At 38.5% G+C, this 24021-nt stretch overlaps 1 protein-coding gene across 3 annotated transcripts in view; it reads right to left on the reverse strand.

The window, feature by feature from the left end:
* FAT4 (FAT atypical cadherin 4) overlaps positions 1-24021 on the reverse strand; it is a 228630-nt gene that overhangs the window by 49121 nt on the left and 155488 nt on the right. For all 3 annotated transcript variants that reach the window (XM_072624971.1, XM_072624970.1, XM_072624972.1), the window contains exons 8-9: positions 20469-20719; positions 15543-19892 (exon numbers count right to left, since the gene is read on the reverse strand). In XM_072624971.1, the coding sequence (XP_072481072.1) occupies positions 15543-19892; positions 20469-20719 (4601 nt within the window). The remainder of the gene's footprint in view (positions 1-15542; positions 19893-20468; positions 20720-24021) is intronic.

The raw sequence follows: 24021 nt of genomic DNA on the forward strand, positions 1-24021 counted from the left end.
TATTAATTTGTTTATGAAACTTTGACTCTGCCTGCTGCACATCAGCAGACATCTCAATCCTTAGTGAACTTGTAATTATCCATGAGTAAAAGGATAATACAATTTATGGCGATGGAAATCTTGGAGGTAAAAAACAATCCAACAAGACAGGTATACTTTGAAGTGTCTGATACCCTCTTTTGAGAAAACAAAGTTGGGGAACTCTGAATTTCAACTACCTCAATATCTTCATCACACAAAGAAATAGCAAACAGGATGGAAAAGTTTAAAGGAAGGGCAGAAAAAATACTTTAGGGCTTATAGTACAAGCCATCAAAGATTCCTCATACAAAGTGATTACCAATTAAGAAGCTCATAAACATTTATATACATACAATCATAAATGTGTATGTGTTCATATATATGCATATATGTTTACATTTATATATACAAACATATATGTATGTGTATTTGCGCATATGTACATATATGTGGGTTGGCTTGTATACATACGTATACATAAGGATATACATATTATATATGAAAGCAAGGATAAATTAAGTACCTACTATGTGACAGGTATTATACCAAGCACTTTACAAATATCATCATGTTTAATGTTCACAAAACTCTGGGAGGTAGGTATTATATTATCCCCAACTGAGGACACCGAGGCAGAAAGCATTTAAGCAACTTCCCCACTTGCCCACATTGCCAGTAAATATTAGATGCCAGATTTGAACTCAGAACTTCTTGATTCTAGGCCAGCCTTCTATCCATTGTGCTATCTAAATGCTTCTATATCAATATATATTTATCATCTATCTATCTACCTATATTGATATATGTGTGTATATCTATAAAGATATATGTATATATAATTTACATGATGTTAATGAGGTTAATTTGTCTTTATAATCCTGTACTGGGGAGACTGTCATCTCCTACTGTGGGATGGCAATGGACAAAATCTCATCAAAATAAGGCAACTTCTCCATGATTTCTGTTCTGATGTAAGTCATAGTAATGATTAACAATTGAAAAGTATTTTTTAATGTATGAATACACTCAAAGTAGTACAGGGCTAGAATTTCTGGTTGATGAATAGAGATCAATTATGAAATTTTTAAATACTACAGTGACAATCATTCAAATTCCAATGCCAATGGATCTCAGTGTTTACTTGATCAAAAAGATAAAATAGAAATATAGCTTTCTGGACTTTCTAATGATTAACAAATGGGAAGGGACCGTATTTGTTTATAGTTCCAGGATGACTTTATTCATAAGAAGTAAGATTGTCCTGTGTTCTGTGATAACAATGGAAAACATTGGTCAGGATATTTACTTGAGGCATCACGGCACAGTGGAAAACACACCGGATTTAGAATTAGACAACGTAGGCTTAAATCTTGACTCTGTCATATTACTTGGGAAAGTCACTCAATATCCCTGAGATTTAATTTCTTCGTCATAAAATGAGGAGAGAAGCAGCTAGGTGAAACAATGCATAGAGTGCCAGATCTGAGGTCAGGACAACTCATCTTCCTTCCTTCAAATCTGTTTTCAGACGGTTATTAACTCTGTGACTCTGGGCAAGTCACTTAACCCTAATTGCTTCAATTTCCTCATCTGTAAAATGAACTGAAGATGGAAACAGCAAATCACTCCAACATCTTTCTTTGGCAAGAAAACCCCCAAATGGGGCCATGAAGAGTCAGATGTGATTGAACAACGGCAAAAAATAAGAAGGGTTGAATTAGGTAGACTCTGAGGTTCTTCCAAGGTCTAGATCTCAGATCTATGATCCAATTCATCTTAACTGTGTCATACCAGAGAAGTGGACAAAACTATACCCATTGACTGATAACATGGTCTTAGTAAACAGACAACTGGACCACATCTGTATACCTCCTTTCTGTTTTAAATTGCTCCTCTTGATTGTTTCCGTTACATCATGAAAACCACATGTTTAAGAATTTCTGTGAATTACTATAGCACTGACAAATCGATTGATTAACAAGCATTAGTTTTATACTTTTTCTGTTCCACACACCTTGATAAGCGTTGGAGATTCAAAGACAAAGAATGAAGCAATCTCTATTCTCAAAGTGATTACATTCTAATGGTGATATAGGTATTCACTCTAGTAGCATGAGTTTCAGCCCTTCTATGAATTTCTACCTGTCTTATATGACTCTCATCCATGGAGACCTGTAAATCTACCATAGAGCATCTATCCAAAATTTGGGGTACCTCAGTCTATATCTCTTGACTTTTTGTGGATACAGTGGAGTACACAGGTTCTATGACATCAATAAAACCATTGTCATCACTGAAATTCGTTTACAATTTACAAGAATAAATATGTTCAATATTTCACTTAAAATCATCCAAAATTTGGAGTATAAAGGTCTGTGGAAAATAGAAATTTCTGTAGGCCTGAAGCAGCATACTCTTTTCAGTCTTACAACAGGATGGTTGAAAGGATAGAGGTCAAACATTAATAAATTGAAATGATAAATAAACACAAACATCAATGGAAGTGATAAACTTTTGAAAAGAAGTAGAATGATAAAGAAATGAAGGTATTAAAACACATTAAGCCCATCTTAAGGACCTTAAAAAAATATGATAATAGTGAAATGTTTACAATGACCCCAGAAGCAACCCTTATTAGAAAAGTCTTTATGTCTACACCATCATCATCAAATGATTGCATATTGCCGTTAAAGACCAGCTTGCCCAAAAAACATGAGAAGAACAATGTCCCCCAGACCACTGATCCTGCTTCCAATCCTATACCTCACGGAATGATACATGGGAGTCATCCCAACCGACTCTAAAACTACTGAAAAGATAAACTAACTTGGCTGAACCAACAAACTAATCTATCACTCCTCTATCCACTTCTTCTGACCTAGATGAAGACAATTTAGGATCTTAAGCTGAGCGCTGAGAACAGCAACTTCATCTACATCAACAATTCTACTTTCATCTTAAGGTTAGGGTTAGGGTCCCCGTCCTTCTAGCCATCATCCGCGGAATAAAGCCATATGGAGATGTAACCTGGTAGCTTTTCTCCACAGGTGTGACAGTCCCCAACTCCTCAGCCAGCCACAGCAACTGAAGATCCAGAAAAGAAAGCTCTATCCACCAAATTCCTTGGCATTGTTCTATGGTTCAACATCAGAAAGATCTATGTTTATTTTTTATCAGTGGAAGAGCCAATAAAAAGGATGCATAATGACCTGCTTTGCCACTGCACCCTAAGTACCTTCTGACTTACAGTCAAAACCTCCTATAAGTGTTGCCTCTTCCTTAGGGAATGTGAGCTCCTGCAGAAAAGAAACTGTCTTGCTTATCTGGTTGTGTTCCCAGTGTTTCTTTAACATGGCACTTTGCATATAGCGCATATTAAGCACATAATAAGTGCTTAATATATGTCCATTCATCCATTCATCAGAATAGCCTTTATATCCTCAGCAAAATAGGGGAGACTGTACCATGAAGCTGACTAATTACAAGGTGGAAATTGGAATGGAAGAAAGTAAAATCAGAGTAGCGTCAATGACCTGGGAGATTACTGAGGGATGGAGAGATTGGAGGTCAAGGTGAGAACAAAGACTAGACTTAGGAGGAGAGAAGCATAGAGAGAGATGAAATGACAGGAGGTCATTTGAGGGAGCCCTAAATCCCATGACCTGTTGTCTCTAGTACCAAGGAGACTCCAAGAGCTACAATCATTCAGTGGATTAGTGATCTCATCAATGTGGGCCTTTTTTTCATGGATGTCAATCAAAGCCTGTCTGTCCCTTTTCATTCTGGGCTCCTCCGTGCTGAGGCCTTCCCCTAGATCTCTTAACATTCTGTGGTTATAAATGCAAGGTTGCAGCTGTATGTCTGTTTTTTCATGCTCTGGCTACACAAAGACACCATCCCATTTTCCCATCAGGCATCTCCTGCATGTCTTTATTATCACTGCTAATATCTCATGTCATCTGCTAATACTCTAGTTGCAACATCCACCAACTCATACAAATATACAAAACTGGGGAAAATATTTTTAATTTGAAAATAAACAAAAACCCTTCCTTGTTAGAGGAAAAAACAACAAGAAAACCCAAAACAAAACAAAACAAAAACTAAATGTCAATTTTCCTAAAGAATAACTCACAGCACAAATTTCCTTTGGATATTCATAGGGGCTGAGCCACTGCATCTTTATTTCAAATAGTATTTAACTTCAGATAGTGATAGAAGAAAGCAATTGCTATTTACTACTCATGTGACCTTGGCTAAATCATTTAACGCTCCTGTGACCAGTTTTATCTTTTAGGAAGCTATGGTCATTTCCACCTCCAGATTTCTGAGTCAATGAGTAGTAATGAACCAGTGAGTTACAATTTCTACATCCTGTAATTAACTTCTTGATTAAAAATACACTTGTATTATTTTCTGCCTCATTGGCACAACTGGGTACCAATACAGCACTGGGTTTAGAATAAGGAAGACTTATCTTCCTGAATTCAAATCTGGCCTTAGACACTTACTAGCTGTGTGACCCTGGGCATGTCACTTAACTCTGTTTGCTTTCCTCAAGTTCTTCACCCATAAAATGAGCTAGAGAAGGAAATGGCGAACTACTTCAGCATCTTTGTTAAGAAAACCCCAAATGAGGTCACAAAGAGTTGGACGTAATTGAAAAATAAAAGACTAAAAATGTGGTGGATAGAAGGCATGGAGTCCGGAAGACCTGAGTCTGAACCTGCCTTAGCTCCTCCCCAATATGTGTAACCCTAGGGAAGTCACCTAACCACTGAGCCTCAGTTCCCTCATCTGTAAAATGGAGTTAATAATAGCATCCACTTCATAGAGTTGTTGTGAAATAAGATAATACATGTAAAGTGCATTGTAACCTTAAAGTAAGATATAAAAAGAAGGGGGATAGGGATATTGCTGTTGATGATGATGATGACAACGACGATGACAATGATGATATGGAATATGGAATCGAATGATGAACTTGAAGTCAGAAAAAAGCAGTATCCGAATCCAATCTCAGATATTTTCTAGCTGTGTGACCCTGGAAATGTAACTTAACCTGAGTCTCAGTTTCTCCATTTGCAAAATTGTTCACAAGGTGGTTTGGGTGATCAATGAGCTAAATTAGGTGTTTTCCAAACCATAATGTGTACAAGGGTGATATTATGATGAAAATCATCATCCTTATTTTTTAATAGTATTCTTATTTTGACTCATATTGCTTTACAAAACAAAATCTCATTTAGGCAATTGTCATAACTCTAAAAATGCTTTGTATAGTAGTGACCAGTGTGGTATGTAGGATGATAATGCCCAATTTCACACAAGCAACTGATTTAGCAGTGACAACAGCAAAAAATATAGCAATTATATCAAAGATGGCAATCATCTCAGCAACACAAGTGGATAGATCACTGGACCAGGAGAAGAGCATGTTTGTAAAGACCTCAGCACGGTGCCTGGTTCATAATAAGTGGTAATAAATGTTAACTATTTTTCATATGGAGTTTTAAGGTTTGCAAAGCACTGTACATACATTATCTCATCTGATTCTCACAACAACCCTGGGAGGTAGGTGCTGCTTTTATCTCTGCTTTATAGATAACGAAACTGAGGCAGAAAGAAATTAGGCAACTTGTCTAGGATCATGATGAGGTAGGATTTGAACTCAGGACTTCCAGATTCCAAGTCCAACATTACATCCACTTTGCCACCTAGCTGCCACATTATCTATTTTTAAATTTTTATTATAATCAAATGGGATGACTCCTATGGATATCCAAAAGAAATTTATGCTGAACATAATTCTAAAGAGTTATTTTAATTTAGAAACATGAGGTTTTTGTTTTTTTTTTCAAATTAAAAATATTTTTCCTATTAAAAAACAATCTAAGAGGTGATTTAGCATTAAAAAAAAGATCTTGTATTCTTTTACTAGGTTTGCTCAGACTTAAAAAAAAAAGTTACACATTCTCTTTTCACATTACCATAATATTCACTAAGCAAACCATCATATGCCATAATGTTTTATTGAATGACTCCACAGGAAGACAGACTATATTTAGCATTATTTGGCTTTGTGGGCTAATGACGTCAGGAGTTTCAGAGGCTGTGGAAGCTGGGATTAGCCTGACATAACTCTTGGCCACACAATCTAATTTGTTGCTGCCTTGTGAAACAAAATCCTCAGATCATTCACTTAATTAGACCCGCCAGTCAATTAACAATAACTATCGGTGACCTGAGGCTTTAAAGTATGTGGATAGCATTGGTTCTGTCCTTTGAACTCAAGAAGCCCTTTGCAGGGAACATATGTTAACTGGGGAAGCTATTTGGAAGTAGAGAAAAACAAGGGGATCTCATTGCTTTCACATCCATCAATTTGTCTCATTGACATATGTTCCATCTCTGTGACAGGGAGCAGACGAGCTAAGGGAATTTGAGATCTCAGCACACCAGAGATGCTGAAGAAATCTGAATGGCTCAAGATTCAACTGGATGTGGAGTGTGGAAAATGGCTTGAGGGGATAAAACATGCATTTAAGTGACTACGATGAGATGGAGGAATAAGAAAAGTGCCTTTAGGAACGTCTAATGCAGGTTACTTCCCATTTCCACCTCTCCATCTTGGATCAGGTGCATATGTTCTCTGGAGGCTTCCTATCAGCTATGAGGACACTTTTCATTGGCTGCCAAGCTAGAACTCTGTGAATATACTAATGGCATAATGCTACCTATCAGACCTGTTGCTTCTCCTTGCCAGTAGACAGGATGTAAGGCAAAGAGTCACAATGAGTCAATGTGATCACAAACGTTTATTAACTGTGTATCCTTGGGTAAATCCTTTTACCTTCTCTGTGCCTCTATGCCTTTATCTGTAAAATGAGAGGTTGGAATATGACCTTGAAAGTCCCTTCCAACTCTAAATCTACCAGGCCCACCTCATCTATTTCCTATAACTTTAGATTTTTAGTCTAGTCAAGTGATTTTTTGTGATGACATGGGCAAGAGACACAGTAGTTGAAAAGGCATTGACTATTCACAATCTGGCAATATTGGAAAGAGTATGCAAGACTTTCAAAGAATCTAAGTATTAAAATATATTACAGGTGCATGGTAATTCCAAGAATTCTATAGGCATCTTTGAGATTTCTTTTTATTCTTTTCAAATGACTGTGCCACCTGAGGTCCTCTATGGAATCAATATCAACTATTTACTTTAGCACTTTTAGTTCCTATGGTAGCAAATTCAAATCTGGCCTCAGACACCTACTATCTATGTGACCTCAGGCAAGTCATTTGCCCTCTTTCTCCCTCAGTTCTCTCTCCTGTAAAATGGGGATAATGATAGCACCTACCTCCCAGGGTTGCTGTATGAGAAAACCTATCCAAATTTCATGGAGCTCTTTTTGCAGACCTTAAATCAATTTATAAATGCAAGTTGTCGTTATTGTTACAGGGAGGTGAGATATGAAATGTGGGCTCTGCGGAAAAGCAAAACTGATCACTTAGGTATTTTCTTGATTCTGCCTCCATCTATTCACAGAGGCTGTATCCTTCGCCTCATCAACTGTGTCTCTTACAGTCTTTAGCCTCTGTCATGGCTTAAATTATAGGCCTGTAGGAAGCATGCCTGACCCCTAAGGCAAAAAGTGTTTGTTCTGCCTTCTTATTTGTGATGTGTTTATTTATCTGTTTAAATACTGTATCTTCCCTACTTGTATGCAAGCTCTGTGAGGGTAGGACTTTGTTATATGTGTGTTTTCCCCCCATTTGGATTTTGTACCATGACTGTCACTGGGGAAACATAAGATATGTTAAATTAAATTATATGTTTGCCTTATCCTCCCATGTAGATTCTAAATTATATGAGGAAGGAGCCATGTCTTCCTTTGTCTTTGTATATCTTATGCAATTCCTAGAATAGTGACCTGTACCTAGGACAAAATGGGGAAATGCTTATAGAAAAGAAAAAAATAATATTTGGCAAAACTCCCCCACCCTTACCTCCATCCCATCCAAGCATCCCCAGCAAAGTCAACTGAGTTACTGAGGTAGATTACTATGTAAAGAATGTAGATATCTTTTTTATGTTTGGAAAAAAAAGAAATCCACATTCATTGTCAAGTAATGCAAAAGTGATGAACAGCCAACTGCCCCCTTCTCTGAAATTTCAGGGCTTACTTTAGTACAGAGGAAAAATTCTTTATATGGTAATAATCCCCTGGCCCTACTCCTAATACCACACCTAAAACATATCCAGATGTGCAAAAGTGAATGGGAGAGGTTAAGCAAGACTGTGGAAAAACTCTGTTAGGGGAAATCCAGTACAGAAATGGGACCTTTATACATTGTACCTTTTATAAGACAAGTCATGCCTTTGGAAAACTTAACCCTATGGATGATATTATACACATACATATACACATATATGCATATGCATATACACATACACATGTATATACATATATGGATGTGCGTATATACACACATATGTATATGATGCGTGTATATGCATATATGTGTGTATATGTACACATGTGTGCATGTGAATAATTTGGTTCCATGAAGCCTATGGTTATGATGAATATTGTTATCATTATTACTGTTACCTACTCTATTATTAATAATAACTGACACACAGCATGTATATACTCATAGATGTGTGTATGTCTATACATGTATGTGTGGATACATATGTGGATACATATGTGTGTATATATGCACATATACACATGCATATATACATATATTTCCTCATTTGGATTTCACAATAATCCTGTGAGGTAAATATTATTATTTTTATTTCTGTTTTACGGATGAGGAAACTGAGACTTGAAAAGATTAAGAGAATCACTGAAAGTCATAAAGGTAGTAAAAGACAGAAGTGAGATTGGACCCTATTGCTTGTCCCACACTGAGCCCTAAATGCACTGCCTCTCTCATTAAATGATATGCCATATCTTTATTTTTTGGATTCCATCTAAGACCTGGACAGGTCTATTTTGGCTAATGTTTTGTTGTGACCCATACACTTCTGAGTCACGAATTGTAGGAGGGGCATCTTTCCTCAGGTCCCTCTTCAGGCCCATGGGATCACCTGCATTCTTGTGAAATTCTGAAAAGCTGGAAATTATTTTTTTCACCTGTCTCAAGTTGCCTAAAGAGAATCAAATTTCCCTTTCAAAATAAACTGCATCACAGCAGATCAAAACTCAGCTTTGAAATGTCAAAGTTGCCCGTCAACCATACGAAAACAATCTTTCAGACAAAGTAGGAATCAAATCTTTTAGGAATATTTGGTTTGGGACATTTTCCATCCCCTAAGAAAATCCATATATTATAGTTTCTTATTTTGACACTGTCCTTAGAAGAAGAGAACTGGTATAGTAAACACTGAGAGCCTATCATGGGCAAAGCTCTATGTAAAATGAACAGTATGTTAGTGAAAAAAAATATTTATGAAAAAATCACTAGAAGTATTCTAATAGCCAAATCAAGTCTACTTTCTTTGTGATTAGAGTTTGTTTTTTATGTTGCTATTCAGTTATTTTCAAATTGTGTCCAAATCTTCATGATGCTATTTGGGGTTTGCTTGGAAAAGACACTAGAGTGGTTTGCCATTTCCTTCTCTAGCTCATTTTATTGATGAGGAAACTGAGGTAAACAGGGTTAAGTGACTTGCCCAGGGTCACACAGCTAGAAAGTGTCTGAGGCTGGATTTAAACTCAGGAAAATAAGTCTTCCTATCTCCAGGTCTGGTGCTCTATCAACGATGCCACCTAGCTGTTGGTTGTGATGATAGAATTCAACTTTAATTCAGTCTCCTAAAAAAGTATGATCTGGGCACAATTCTTCTGCGTGAATGTCAGTGAATTGCTTCCTAACAACATTCACAGACCTCTAGTTACTAATTAGTTATCAAAGAGGAAGATTCATCTGATCTGGGACTTCAATGAATGTGAAAAATGCAGGCTCCTTGTTTTACAGATCAGAGAAAGAGACTCAGAGAGTAAGCATGGAGCAGACGTGGGGTTAGAACTTCACTCCTGGAAATCCCAATTCAGACTCCTTTCCACATCAACTACTGTATCTCAGCCTCTCACTCTCTTCTAACTCTAGGGAAACTTCACTTCTCCTACAGCTCTGTTGTAGACATTAAAGTCTGGGAGTGGCACAAATAATCATTTCAAACAAAAAGTTGAGAAATATTTGTCTTACATAGGTCCAGACTGTAAAATGGAGGGTGGGTGAGGTCATGGAAAAAGCAGATAGTTTATAGTCTTAGGATCTGGCTTTAAATTCCATCTCATCACTTAAACACCTATGTGACCTTGGGCAAGTTATTTAACCTCTAGTCATATAGCTCCCTCCCTGCAAAATAGAGAGACTGGACTACATGGCCTTGGAGGTACCATTTAAGCTTTAATTCTATTATTTTATGATTTTAACAGAGCTTGAAATTCATGGATAAAATGCTTAGATTTCTACACTGGGAGTTCCCTCAACCACCAAATTCGCAGGTCTAGACAAAAACAAATTAACAAAAATAATTCTCTGACAAAATTCAAACAACACTGTAGTTGACTCCAAGGCCCTGATAGAATACAGTTAAAGTTTTTTGCTTTGTGCAAGGTAAACAGGAACATCTTTCTGTACATACAGGCTATTTGGAACCCCCAACTCACTAGGATCCAATAATTTAGCCCATTCTCACTGAAATCAAACCTATGTAACATTAGTGGTTTTTCAGCTTCATGGTATGAGGAGTATACACATGTGTAAGTATGAATTATCTATGGGGTTCAGGAAATTATTTCAAGATGTTGCATCTTATTCACTCAGTCTTCCTGAGTCAAGCTTCTCCAGCTGAGAATGACTTGAAAGAATGACTTAAATGTCCCTTCAGGAATTCCACTAAAAACATTGCAACAGACATATAAAGAAATTCATAACAATACATTTCTGAGTGTATGAATTAACAGCTCTGCACCACATACATCCCATGTCTCTGAATATTAATAGGACCATGCATCTGGAACAGGAAGGGATCTAAGAAGCCAGGTGGTCCTATCCTCTCATTTTACAGATGAGGGAACTGAGGCCCAGAAAGATTAAACAACTGAAAGAAAGTATCAGCGTTGGGACTGAAAATCAAGTCCTTTGACTCCAGAGTGAATGTTCTCCCTACAATAACTCCCTTCCTCCTGAACTTTTTTCGTGTTACTTCTTAGGGTCAATGCTGACTAAGATATACTTGATTCAATTAGGAAAAAATCAACTTTTTAAAAGATTGTAGCATGTACATCCAAGTGAAATCCATTCCAATTCTATTCCATTCAATATTATTCAATTAAAACACCTTAATTGTTGAGAGTACTTGGCACTGAGCATGGTATTGGGTGTACAAACATATTATTGTTCAGTCATTTCAATCGTGCCCTACTCTTTGTGACCCCATCTGGGTTTTCTTCCTGTTTTTTGGAAGACAATCGGGGTTAAATGACTCACCCAGGGTCACAAAGCTAGTAAGTAACTGAGGTCAGATTTGAACTCAGGTGTTCCTGACTCCAAGCCTGGCACTATCCACTATGACTCCTATACTTATACAGGAATTCTCTCTGTCTCTGTCTCTGTCTCTCTCTCTGTCTCTGTCTCTCTCTCTGTCTCTTTCTGTCTCTGTCTCTCTCTATGTCTGTCTCTCTGTCTCTCTGTCTGTCTCTCTGTCTCTGTGTCTCTGTCTCTGTGTCTCTGTCTCTGTCTCTGTCTCTCTCTCTATCTCTCTCTCTCTGTCTCTGTGTCTCTCTCTCTCTCTCTCTCTCTCTCTCTCTCTCTCTCTCTCTCTCTCTCATCTCTAAAGAGAAACCACCCAACTAGCCATAGTTAAGAGTGTGAAGAAATCTGCCTCCAGGGAAAATTCTGAAACTAGAGAGGCTCTGGTTTGGGAAACTTTTCTAAAGTTCTATCCTGACTCTACCGACTGGAATGTCCCTCTCCACCTAGGATCCCAATCCTCTACACCTGCCTTCTGAAACCCTGGCTGTCCTAGAGGCTCAATTGCAATGTCATTGACTCCTGGAAAATGTCCTATATTTCCCCTGGCTAGAAATAATTATGCCCTCTCTGGCTATTTGATGGTAGTTTATTCATAGCTCTCCTCTGGCCTTTCTCACCAAATGGTTTCTAGCTTAGTATTTACATATATTCCCTCCTCTCCTCTTAGAGATTAGGGTTTTCATAGTCAGGACCCAAGAATATGGATTTGTTATCTCCACCCCTCCCCATAAGCACCTCCCCACCCACCCCTGAAAGTCTCTCCCTCCTCATCTCTACCTCTTAGAAACCTTATTTTTTCCTAGGTTTCTTTCTAGCATTATCTTCTATCTGAAGTCTTTCTCGCTTGCCCAGTTATTGATGACTCCCTTGGGAGATTACCTTACATTTATCTTACATGTGTTCAAGTACAGACAAATATGTACATATTGCCTGTCACCTCCTTAAGGGAAGGTGTCTATTTTGTCTATTTCCCCAGAATCTAACTGTAGGAAATATTTAATAATATTTTTTCAACAAATGATATAAAACATACAAAATGCTTCAAAAATTTTGAAGTGTTATATAAAGTACAATCATTTTGATTGATGGCTTAATAGCACATAATATGTACTTAACAAATGACTGTTGAATCTAATTGAATCTGGCACCCTTGGTCTCTTCTTTCTATCTTTTTGGTCTGCTCCCCAAGACACTGCTACCCTAACTAATGTAGACCTAGATAAGTAACTTCTTGGCACCAACGTTCTTGGCACTGCCAAACAGATCAACAACAGAAAACAATATAGTTTTATTAGGTACAGTTATATTAAAAAGATTCCTTAGCATTTGCTTGCCATTGGACCCCAATGACACATGAGCCCTGAGCCTTTCCATAGGACTTGAAGGAGACATCATTCATGGATGTGATCTTCCCTATTAGGATGTGAGCCCCTATTTTGTCCCCTTAGTTTTGCATCTAGTAAGCACTTAAATGCTTTTTGTTTCATCATTCACTCATTCTTTCATTTTGTGTGGCATCTCCCTGCTTCCCCTCTGCTCTCCACCTCCTTCCCACCCCCTCCCCCACACCTGCTCTCAGAAAAGGCTACAAAAAACCCAATTCACACTAGGTAGTAAATCGATAAAGCTTTATATGCTGTTTTCCTTGGGGTGATAACATTTCACCAAGATCAATAACAGACCTTTAACTGCAAAAATTTTAGAACTACTGAAGCAATATAGAAATCACTGGTCCAAGAAGGGCAGAAAAAAGGTATTGCAGCACTCCTGAAATATCCTAACACCATTTAGATGGTTGTTTCCTTTGCTACTTGTAAAGCTCTTTTGGGCCTTAATCAGACTTAACATTTGACCTTGTGTTTTTTGAGGCATATATGAGAATTCTTAGTTCCTCCTTTTTCCCTCCCTATTTCAAACCTTCTACAGGAAGAACATTTGGAATACTCCCTTTTCATTCAAATGAAAATAGGCAGATGCTGAGATATCATCAGTGTGAAAGCACACCAACAATGTAGACTGAGATTCAACCTCACCTACCAGGCAAGTCAAAGTTTTACAAACATCACAAATTTTCTATAAAATAACAAACAGCCCATGATTATATAACACTTGATGTTTTCAGTATAATGTAAGTACATCATCTTACTGAAGCAAGGATCTTATCTTCATTTTCCGATTGTACATCCATCAGGTACATTTTCTTTAAAAAAAAATGTAACAGTATCCCAAATAATGAAGGATGAACAGACTATGAACCAAAGGACAAATCCGAATGCTGTCTGTTTTTGTACAGTCAGAGAGCTAAGAATGTATTTCTTTATTTATTTCCATTTTCAAATACAATACAAATATTATAAAATGTAAAAATGCATGGTTTGGTTGCTGACTATACAGAAAGAGGAGTAAGGCTGGAAGGGGCCATAGTTTGTATGTTCTAGGCTCTAGGTTTAATGTGCTAGGTTCAGAACATGAAGAACATGGACTTACTTTGTTGTGGGGAATTCAACCTTAATTCTATAGAGCTCTATGATCCCTGTGCGAGAATTCTATCTTTCAATGTAAATGGAAATCTGACTAGGATTTAGGAGACTAAGTCAGTAATTAAGGCAGATAGGTAGTACAATGGGTAGAGCACCAGGTCCAGGAATCCAGAGGACCTGAGTTCAAATGTAGCCTCAGGCACTTACTAGCTATGTGACCCTCCCCTAGTCATTTAGCTGTTTGCTTCAGTTTCCTCATCTGCCAGATGCACTGGGGAAAGAAATGGCAAACCTCTCCAGCATCTTTGCCAAGAAAATCCCAAATGGGCTCATGGAGAGTCAGAGATGACTGCAATGACTAAGCAACAATAACAAAGCAAACAAGTTGGACCTCGGAGGTCATCTAGTCCAGTTCTTTCATTTGACAGATGATGGAAGGATGTGTGAGGCACAGAGACCTTACATGACTTTTAACATAGTGAATGGGCACAAGAAGCATGGTTTGAACCCAGAACTTTCTGATGTCTAGTACAGTAATCTAGATATTCCTCCACACCTCTTTCCTATCATAAGACAGTTTATTTAAAATATAAACATGTTTTTGAACAGATCTACATGACATAAATAAAATCTCAATTTTCAAACATGCTAATGTCATAATTCTCTTTCTCATTAGAATATGAATCACCAAGTATTTTCTTGATATATGTGTATTCCATATATATGTATGTATATGTAAGTATGTACTTATGTATAATATGTTGAATAGGACTTACAGTTGGTCCATCATAGAGCATCTGCTGAATTTTCAGTGAGTAAAGCACACCATGAAACTGAAACATCTATTAATAAAGGTGTGCTACTTTAGTTATCACTATGGTCATCATGATTATCAGGGCAAATATCCTAGAGGTTGTTAGGTGGACACAATGCTGACCTTGAAATCAGGAAGATTTGAACCTGAATCCTCCTTCAAACACTAGCTAGCTATGAGACCTAGGCAAGTCACATCAACTTTCTCACCTTTCCTTATCTGTAAAATGGGAGTAGTAATTATGCCAAACTTACAGGATTGTTGTAAGGATCAAATAATGATAATAATAAGTGTATGTAAAATCCTTCTCCAAATGTAAAGCATTATAATAATACTAGCTTATTATTATTACTTATTATTAATTATTACTATCATATCCTACCTTCCACTTCAAGGGTCCTTCTGCCCTGGGAAGGTAGGGTTATTTTTTCCTAAGTTTCAGAGAGTTTGATACTTTCTACATAATACAAATAAAAGCATTAAAAACACCACAACACTTTAGACTCTGGATTCAGAGATAATTTTCTCAGAATGCTTTCTGTGTTATCTCCAATGTAGGCCTGTGTTTGAGGGGAAGCATGGAGGTTTCTCCAGTACTTCATCCTATTATGCAAGTGTAAAGGTTATTGAATTCTCAAAATCAGTCTCGAAGAAAATCATGACCTTACCTGTAAATCCAGCTTTGCAGACACAGTTGAAGCTCCCAGGAAAATTCTGACAGATAGCCCCATTCTTGCATGGGTTAGGTAAGCATTCATTGATATCTCGTTCACAGGCTCGCCCAGTGAATCCTTCTGGGCAACTGCAAGAGAAGCCTCCTACCAGATTGTGGCAGGTGCCACCATTGTGACAGGGAGATGGCAGGCATTCATCGATGTCCGTCTCACACCAGTTCCCGGTATATCCTGGCAGACACTTACAAAGGAAAGGCTGGAGAGGCTCATTGGTCACAATGATGACTGGGAGACTTTCATGACTCTTCATGGTAGGACTCACTGCCAGTCTCCTCAGACAGCTTCCTCCGTTCTGACAAGGGCCATGGACACATGGATCATGGTCAACAGACTCTACTCTGACTCCACTCTGCCGGAGAAGTATTTCCTTGATGCTCTCAAAGAAGGTGGCCACACCACTTGGATTCACATATTGGTTAGCATTTCTCTTAACAGCGGCCAACAGGAAGGTCCTGTTGTTATCCTCATAGGCTCCATACAGCTGCACAGCAGTCCCAAGACCTGTCAACTGGGAACTGGCAATGCGTAGGAAATGGAGGAAGTGATTGGTCAGAAAATCCCTCACGGTTGGCACACCGAGGCGGAGGAGAATACTGTTATCCACAGTAGCATTGGTAAAACCAGCAAAGAAGACCCGGATATTACTGCTGACCGCACTGTGCAATCCGTCATTACTCAAGACGGTTAAGTCAAACGTACCATCTGTGGACCTGGCTTGGGAATTCAGGTCACAAGTGCCACTGGGAATGCTAAAGAGACTCGTCACTCCAGAAGTCAGGGAACAATGAAAACTATCCAGCACATCTGGATCTTGAGGCTTTACACTGCCTAAAAGCCCACCTGGGAACAAATTACTGAAATAATGAACAAAGATCTCAACAGTTCTAGGTTCAGATGGATTGTCATTCTCGTCTATGACTCGGATATGGACAGTCCCTGTGGAAGACATCTGAGGAATTCCAGAGTCTCTGGTAATCACCGATAAATAGAAGTCACCAATTTGTTCTCTGTCAATCTCTCTAGTGGTAGTCAAAACTCCTGAAGTGCTAAGGCTAAAATAGCTGGTGGCTGGCCCTGTGCTAAGCAAATAATATGTAAAAGGACCTTGATTTGGAGGGAGATCAGGGTCTGTGGACTGAAGGGTCATCACCAGAGTTCCTGCACGCTTGTTTTCCATGACCTCACCTTCCCTGATGAATAACGTGGGTCCATTGTCATTGATATCTTCCAGGGTTACTAATAAAGAGGCACTTCCTGTAGCTGAAGGAGTTCCCAGATCCACAGCTAAAACAGTCAGGTTATAGACAGGAAGAGTTTCTCGATCGAGCTCGGCAGTCACGGTAATCTGTCCAGTTTGGGGATTAATGGAAAAGGCACCATTTTCATTCCCTGAACCAATAAAATAGGAAAACCTGCTCCAGCTGGGCACAGAGTCTGAGTCGAAGGCACTTACAAAGGTCACATGTGTTCCTATCGGCACACCTTCGCTGATCTGTACATTATAGATTTCCAGGCTAAAAACAGGTGGGTCATTGGCGTCGAGGATGGTGATATTCACAGTTACTTCATCTACATCCGCACCACGGATACTCCCAGAATTTTTGGCCAGAACTTTCAAAGAAATCCTTTCTTCTTTTTCTCGATCGAGAATTCCAGAAACATAAATCTGTCCAGTCCTTGAATTAATCTGGAAACCTTTCTTTCTGCTAGTACCAAAAATCAGGTAGTGGACCTCCCCATCAGCTCCCATGTCACGATCACTGGCAAACACTTCTCCAACAATAGTCCCTTTGGATGCTGCCTCAGAGACTTCAAAATAATAAAGTTTAGATACAAAGCGTGGTACATACTCATTGGCTCCTTTCAGCTGAATGTTCACAGTAGCAAAGCTGTACCTCTCTTCATCTGGAACATTGAAGGCTTTGACTGTAAGATGGTAACTCTGCTTGGTTTCATAATCCAGGAATCCTTGAGTGGTGATGATTCCAGAGTTGGGGTCAATGACGAAGAGATCACTATCTGAAGATTGCAAAGAGTATGCAGTCACAGCATTGCTGCCAGAATCAGCATCTGTTGCATTGAGGCGCATGACTGTCGTCCCACTGGGAGCGTTTTCCAACACGGTGGGAGAATATTCCTCTGGGATGAACACGGGAGAGTTGTCATTCACATCAAGGACATTAATAATGACACTACAGTAGCTGGTCCGGGCCATCCATCCTCCATCCGTAGCACTAACTGTCATTTCATGTTTCTGGTGTAGTTCATAGTCTAGGGGTTTGGCTAGGGTTAATACACCTGTTGAAGCATTAATTGCAAAAAGACCATTTTCATTTCCTGAAGAAATATGGTAAGTGATTAGGCCGTTCATTGCCGCATCTCGATCACGAGCAGACACAGTTCTGATAATGGAACCAACACTCTGGCTCTCAGGGACTGTTGCACTCATGCGGCTTTGAGAGAACTCTGGGCTGTGATAGTTTTCCTCAGTAACAACGATTTGAACTGTGGCTTGAGATGAAAGTGGAGGGTTTCCTTTGTCCCTGGCAGTGACTGTCATCAAAAAATTTTGATTTAAATCAGACTTCAGAGAAGAGGCAACAGAAATCCACCCTGTGGTGCTGTCCAACTTGAATTTCTCCACAGGGCCTTCATTTGAAATGATGTATTCAACTTCAGAATTTATACCAAAATCTTTATCATCTATGGCAGTGACTTTGATGAGCTTTGTCCCAACTCTTACATTTTTGGTAACAGGTGTGAAGTATTTAGTGTTAAGAAACTGAGGGGCATTATCATTACTGTCTACGATATTGATTGTAACAGTTGTCTCACTTAGCAAAAAAGGATTTCCTCTGTCAGAAGAAGTCACAATAAAACTATGTCTATTAATATTTACATTACTGGAACCTGTGACATTTCGATATTTTAAGGGCTGCTTATTAAAAATTTCTCCTGTGGTGGCATTAATCCTAAAAAATTCAGATTGAGATTTAATGAAATAGAAAACCTGGCCATTGGATCCTTCATCAGGATCTGTTGCAGAGACCTGAGCAACTTTGGCACCAATTTCAGTGAGCTCAGGACAGTCCAGGTAGTAAGATGGCTTCTTGAACCGAGGGGCATTATCATTGACATCTGTCACAAAGATAGCAACATCTGTACTGACTGTCCATCCCGAGTCATGTGCAGACACTCTGATCCTGTAACGATCAGTATCTTCCCGGTTGAGAGGCCGACTAATGATGATGTCCCCTGTGTTAGGGTTGATGGTAAAAGGAAGACTTGTGTCTGTTATAGAGTACCTGCTAACAGCATTCACACCAATGTCTTCATCTGAAGTTGTGACTCGAGTCACTGTATAACCAAGGGGAGCATTTTCAGGCACAGGGGCAGTAAAGATTTGAGAGAACCTTGGCGCATTATCATTTTCATCCAAGACATTGATGATGACTGTCACTGTGGTGCTCTGAGAAGGAGTGCCTTTATCTGAACATCTCACTGTGAGTACATACTGGGGTACTTTTTCCCTATCCAAAGACCTGATACTTCTAATTTCTCCAGTGCTGTGATGGATACTGAAGCTATTTTCAGTATTACCATTGACTATGCTGTACTGTAACTGACCATTGGGTCCACTGTCCTTATCTATTGCAGAAACAGTAAGTATTGTGCGAGGAGAAAGGTTTTCCAATATTTCTGCCACAAATGGGTCATCTTTGAAGACTGGTGAGTTGTCATTGACATCTAGCACTGCTATAGCCAGTTTCTCATATGATGAGAAAGGAGGGAAGCCTGCATCCCTGGCCTCTATCCATACCACATATTTTTGTACTGTTTCAAAGTCCAGGTGTTGACTGATAGAGACTTGTCCAGTCAGCTGGTCAATGTGGAATGCACCTCCAAGATTGCCACTTGCGATAAAATACGACAAAGGTTCCCCTCTAGAGGAAGACCCAGTAATGGTGGTGATGAGAGTACCAACTGGTTGGCTTTCAGGGAACAGAAATGTTTGTTGTTTAGCTCTAATTTTGGGGAAATCACCCTTATTCCCAAATCGGACAGTCACTGTTGTGGAGTCCATCTTTGGAGAGAAGCCACCATCTTTCACATGTACAAAAAATGTCATTTCCAATGCTGTATTCAGGAGTTCAGCTGCCATAATTGAACCACGCAAAGGGTCGATGTGGAATTTTTCAGAATTCCTGCCAGTAAGGGAATAATGGAGTTCAGAATTGGGCCCAGTATCAGGGTCGGTGACAGTGACGGAAAAGACAAATGAACCTACGAAAGAGAGACAAGAATCACTATCGATGCTACACAAATTGAACATTTTAGGGGTAAAATGTCACAGGGAGAATAAAATATTGCATTGGCTCCTTGAACTTAACCCTGCCTTTTGTACTGAGGAAAGATAATGGATCTTTTCTCTGCCTAGTTATCCTGAGCTCCAATGACCACAATATTTCTTAATATGGAGGGACTACATTATGCCAGCCTATATTTTCCACATTAGACATGACAAAAGTTATGTTCCTATTTTCCAAAAAGTCATTTTTCTTTTATTATGTATGAAGAAGCCTGAGGCCATTCAATGACTAGTTTCAATGCCTCTTTGAAAGATGCAGAGGGGAGCAAGAGGAGATCTTTGGGAAACAAAACTTCTAGAAGACTATCTGAGAATACTCAGCTGTCCACAAAATATGGCCTAAATGAAAAATTGCTCTCCTGCACAGGATTAAAATAATTTTGAAATCCACTGAATCTGCATACACAGAATCTTGCTAAATTTAAATGAACTACAACATTGAAGCAGCATCATCCATTTTCTAATTGGACTGGGTCATATCAATGGATTACCTGAAGGAGTAGGTGATGGGATGTGGGTGACATAGGGATGATGTTGGAATCTTGGTGGGTTATCATTGACATCTGTCACGGTGACAGAGACACTGGTAGAACTGGAAAGGGGTTCTGGGAATCCACCATCACTGGAGACTACTATCAATGTATAGTTTTCTTTTATCTCTCTGTCCAATAGGGCAGTAGTGATGATCTGTCCTGTAGATGGATTGATAGTGAATTGGGAATTTCCACCAATGAGTCTATAGCTGAAGAACAAGGGGAGAAAAAGAAACACATTGGTCACATGATTTCTTCAGCAATGAAGGTCCTGTAAAGTACAGAAGATCTAGGTTTAAATCCTGACTCCAACAAATATTAACTATTTGATATTCACCAAATCACTTTTCTACGCAGAGCCCCAGAGAACTCTCTAAAACAACAAATTACAGATAAGTTGCTGACCTGATCAATGGAGCGAATTTCCATGACGAGGTTCTCCACCACCCCTATCCTTACTGAAGAAATCATAGATAAGGGTTAAAATTTTTTAGCATGGCTCTTGAATGAGTATAAGAATTGGAAACTAATTGACAGATTATACGTCATTCAACACATAAATAATTTTATAAGGACTATGACTACGAGAAAGAGATGATACATTGAAAATCTCTATTCAAAGATAAGTCTTATGTCCTGAGACAGGAATCTAAATTGTGCAATGTTTCAAAGTCAGTTTATTAGACATATTTAATAAAATCATGTATCCATAATTAATGATTAAATAAATGTTTTGCAACTCTGATTTCAAATGTACAGTTCTTAAACGAAAATAAAGTTGTTGTGATTTTTTTCAGTGGAATGAAAAAAGAATTGAACTCAAACCAGAAAGACCTGGGATCGAGTTCCACTTCTGAGATCTGAGGTCACACATACTGACTGTGATGCAGGGCAAGTCACTTAATGTTCTTAGGGCAGTAGGCAATTCTGTAAGATTATAATTTACAGAAAAAGTGCCAGCCTGTATTGGTGAAGTGAATTCCTTCATCCATGGAGATCCCCATACCAGTGAAATCATATGTCAATCCCTATCCCTATCCAACACCAGGTACACAATTCCAGAGAAAATACATTTGAGTTTCATCCTTCAATGACAAAGTCCTCTAATTACAACATTGACTGTATAGGAAATTGAAAGTTTTATCTATTCAAACAGATGCAATGCTCATTACTAGCTTCCTCATTTGTCATCCTTTATTGACTTCTTATTTTCAAGAAAGATCACACATCTTTAAACATATTTTTATATTAAGCTGATTGCTTAATTAATATCTTCTTTAAAGTGGAAGACTTTAATTTTTACTGCTCATTGTCAAAAAAAAAATCATGGTTCTATCCAGACAGGTAGTTCATATAGCATGGCAAAAAAAACTTGGAAAAGAGCAAAGGAAGAAACCACCAATCTCTTAAGACTGAAGAAGTGAATATGATGACATCTTAATTATATATGTATATACATATACACATATACACACATATGTGTGTATATATATGTGTGTACATATGTGTATATGTGTGTGGGGGGGTGGGTGTGCATGTGTGGGTGTGTGTAATGACAGGTGGCAAGGCATCATTCTCTTGATTTTTTTTTCTACTTGTCCAAGTAAATGTTTCTTCCAATTGCACGAGCTACAAATTCCTTTGGTTGTTATTCAAATGCATTTTAGTCTGAATTCATGGAGAGATGGTAAGACCAACCTATCAATGAACAAGGATATATAAAACATCTACTAGACACCAGGTATTCTGCTGCCTGCTGGAGACAGAAATAAAAAGGACTGTACATTTTCTACTTACAACTTCAAAGAGCTATGCAAATTCCAGTGCTCATTACAATTGTTGTTGTTCGTGATTGGTCTATAAGATGGTGTTATATTACTTTTGTTACAATCATAAGCCAAGAAGATTATCAACTCCCTCTTCTCTTCACTGAAGCTCAGTGTGCCTACGCTGATGAGATAACAAACCAAGAAGAATCTTAACTGCTTATTATAACTTGGGTTCTTGCCAGTGATGTCTTAGTCCCTTGATCCCTCTCCCCTCTTGCTGATCAAGGCTCTAAGAAAGCAGACATGGCCCCAGTGGGATTTCCACTCTGTGAACACTATTATAATACAGTATGACACAGATCTGGAAACTGCCCAATAACTTTAGGGAGAGAGGGAAAAAAAAAACTTGCTATTCTGCATTATAACTTTCATCACCACCTCTAACGACAACAAGATCAAGGTCTAATCAGAACTCGTGTGCTGTAAATAGCACAGCAGCCTTCTCTGTTTACAAGTGAATCTGAGGGAAAGAAAGAAGACAAGCCAATGCTAGTCAGGGTCATTTGGAACTATTTTCAAATTAAAATTGTGATAAGCGTGACATAGCCCAGAGTTGTTTTAAAGGTTTAATGACTCGCTGGATAAATGAAGACTCAAGTCTTCAAGGTCCATTAATCTCCCATAAAAATGCTATTATCAAAAAACATTATCAGCTAATTATTTTCAAGAAGTCAAATGTATTAGCCACTTCATACACATTTTCACATGAAATTGTTGTGTTATATTATATTCTGAAGGAAAGGTCACAGTCCTAACTCTGCCTCTACTAGCTGTACGATTTTAGGAATCCTCCTGGGGCACTTTGCTTTCCTCATTTCTATAGTAGACTCCTCTATTTAACATTTAAATCTCTTTATAACTTGACCTCTTGACTTGAACTTTCGTAAACTTGTAAACTTTGTAAACTTGTAAACTTGAAGTTTACAAAATGCTTTTCAGACATGATCTTATTTGAGCCTTACAACAACCCTGACTTAAGCAAAACTGCTGTTTCTACAGTTAACAATGCTCTCTCGGTTCCCAAATCTGATGGTCTTTTCTAAGTCTGAAACTTACTTCACTCTCAACCACATTTGACACAGATGACCTACTCTCTGTTCTTAGATATACTGCCTTCTCCAGATTTCCATGACCCTTTCCTCTCCTGCTTTTCCTCCTATCTGTCTGACCATGCTTTAGTCCCCTTTGTTGACTCATGATCCATACCATGTCCCCTAACTGTAGTGGCTCCCCAAAGCTCTTTTATAAGCCCTCTTCCCTTCTTCCTCTAAATGTTAAGTTTAACAAGAAACAGATACTCTGGATTTAACTATCATCTTATGACTCTTAGATCTATACATCCAGCCCATCTCACAGTTTCATATCATCACTTGTCCAACCAACACTTCAACTTATCTGTCTCACAGACATTTTAAACTTAACATGTCCAAAAACTGAACTCATTTTATTCTTTCCAAAATCCTCATCTCTTTGAAACTTCCTGTTTCTGTCAAAGGCCCCAGATTCAGTTATTAGCAGTTGTTTTGTTAGATTTCCTTCTCTCTCTCTCTCTCTCTCTCTCTCTCTCTCTCTCTCTCTCTCTCTCTCTCTCTCTCTCTCTCTCTCTCTCTCTCTCTCTCTCTCTCTCTCTCTCTCTCTCTCTCTCTCTCTTTCTTCCTTCCTTCCCTCCTTCCTTCTTTCCT

This window comes from Notamacropus eugenii, chromosome 7 (genome assembly GCF_028372415.1).
Source record: "Notamacropus eugenii isolate mMacEug1 chromosome 7, mMacEug1.pri_v2, whole genome shotgun sequence".
Classification (NCBI taxonomy): Eukaryota; Metazoa; Chordata; class Mammalia; order Diprotodontia; family Macropodidae; genus Notamacropus; species Notamacropus eugenii.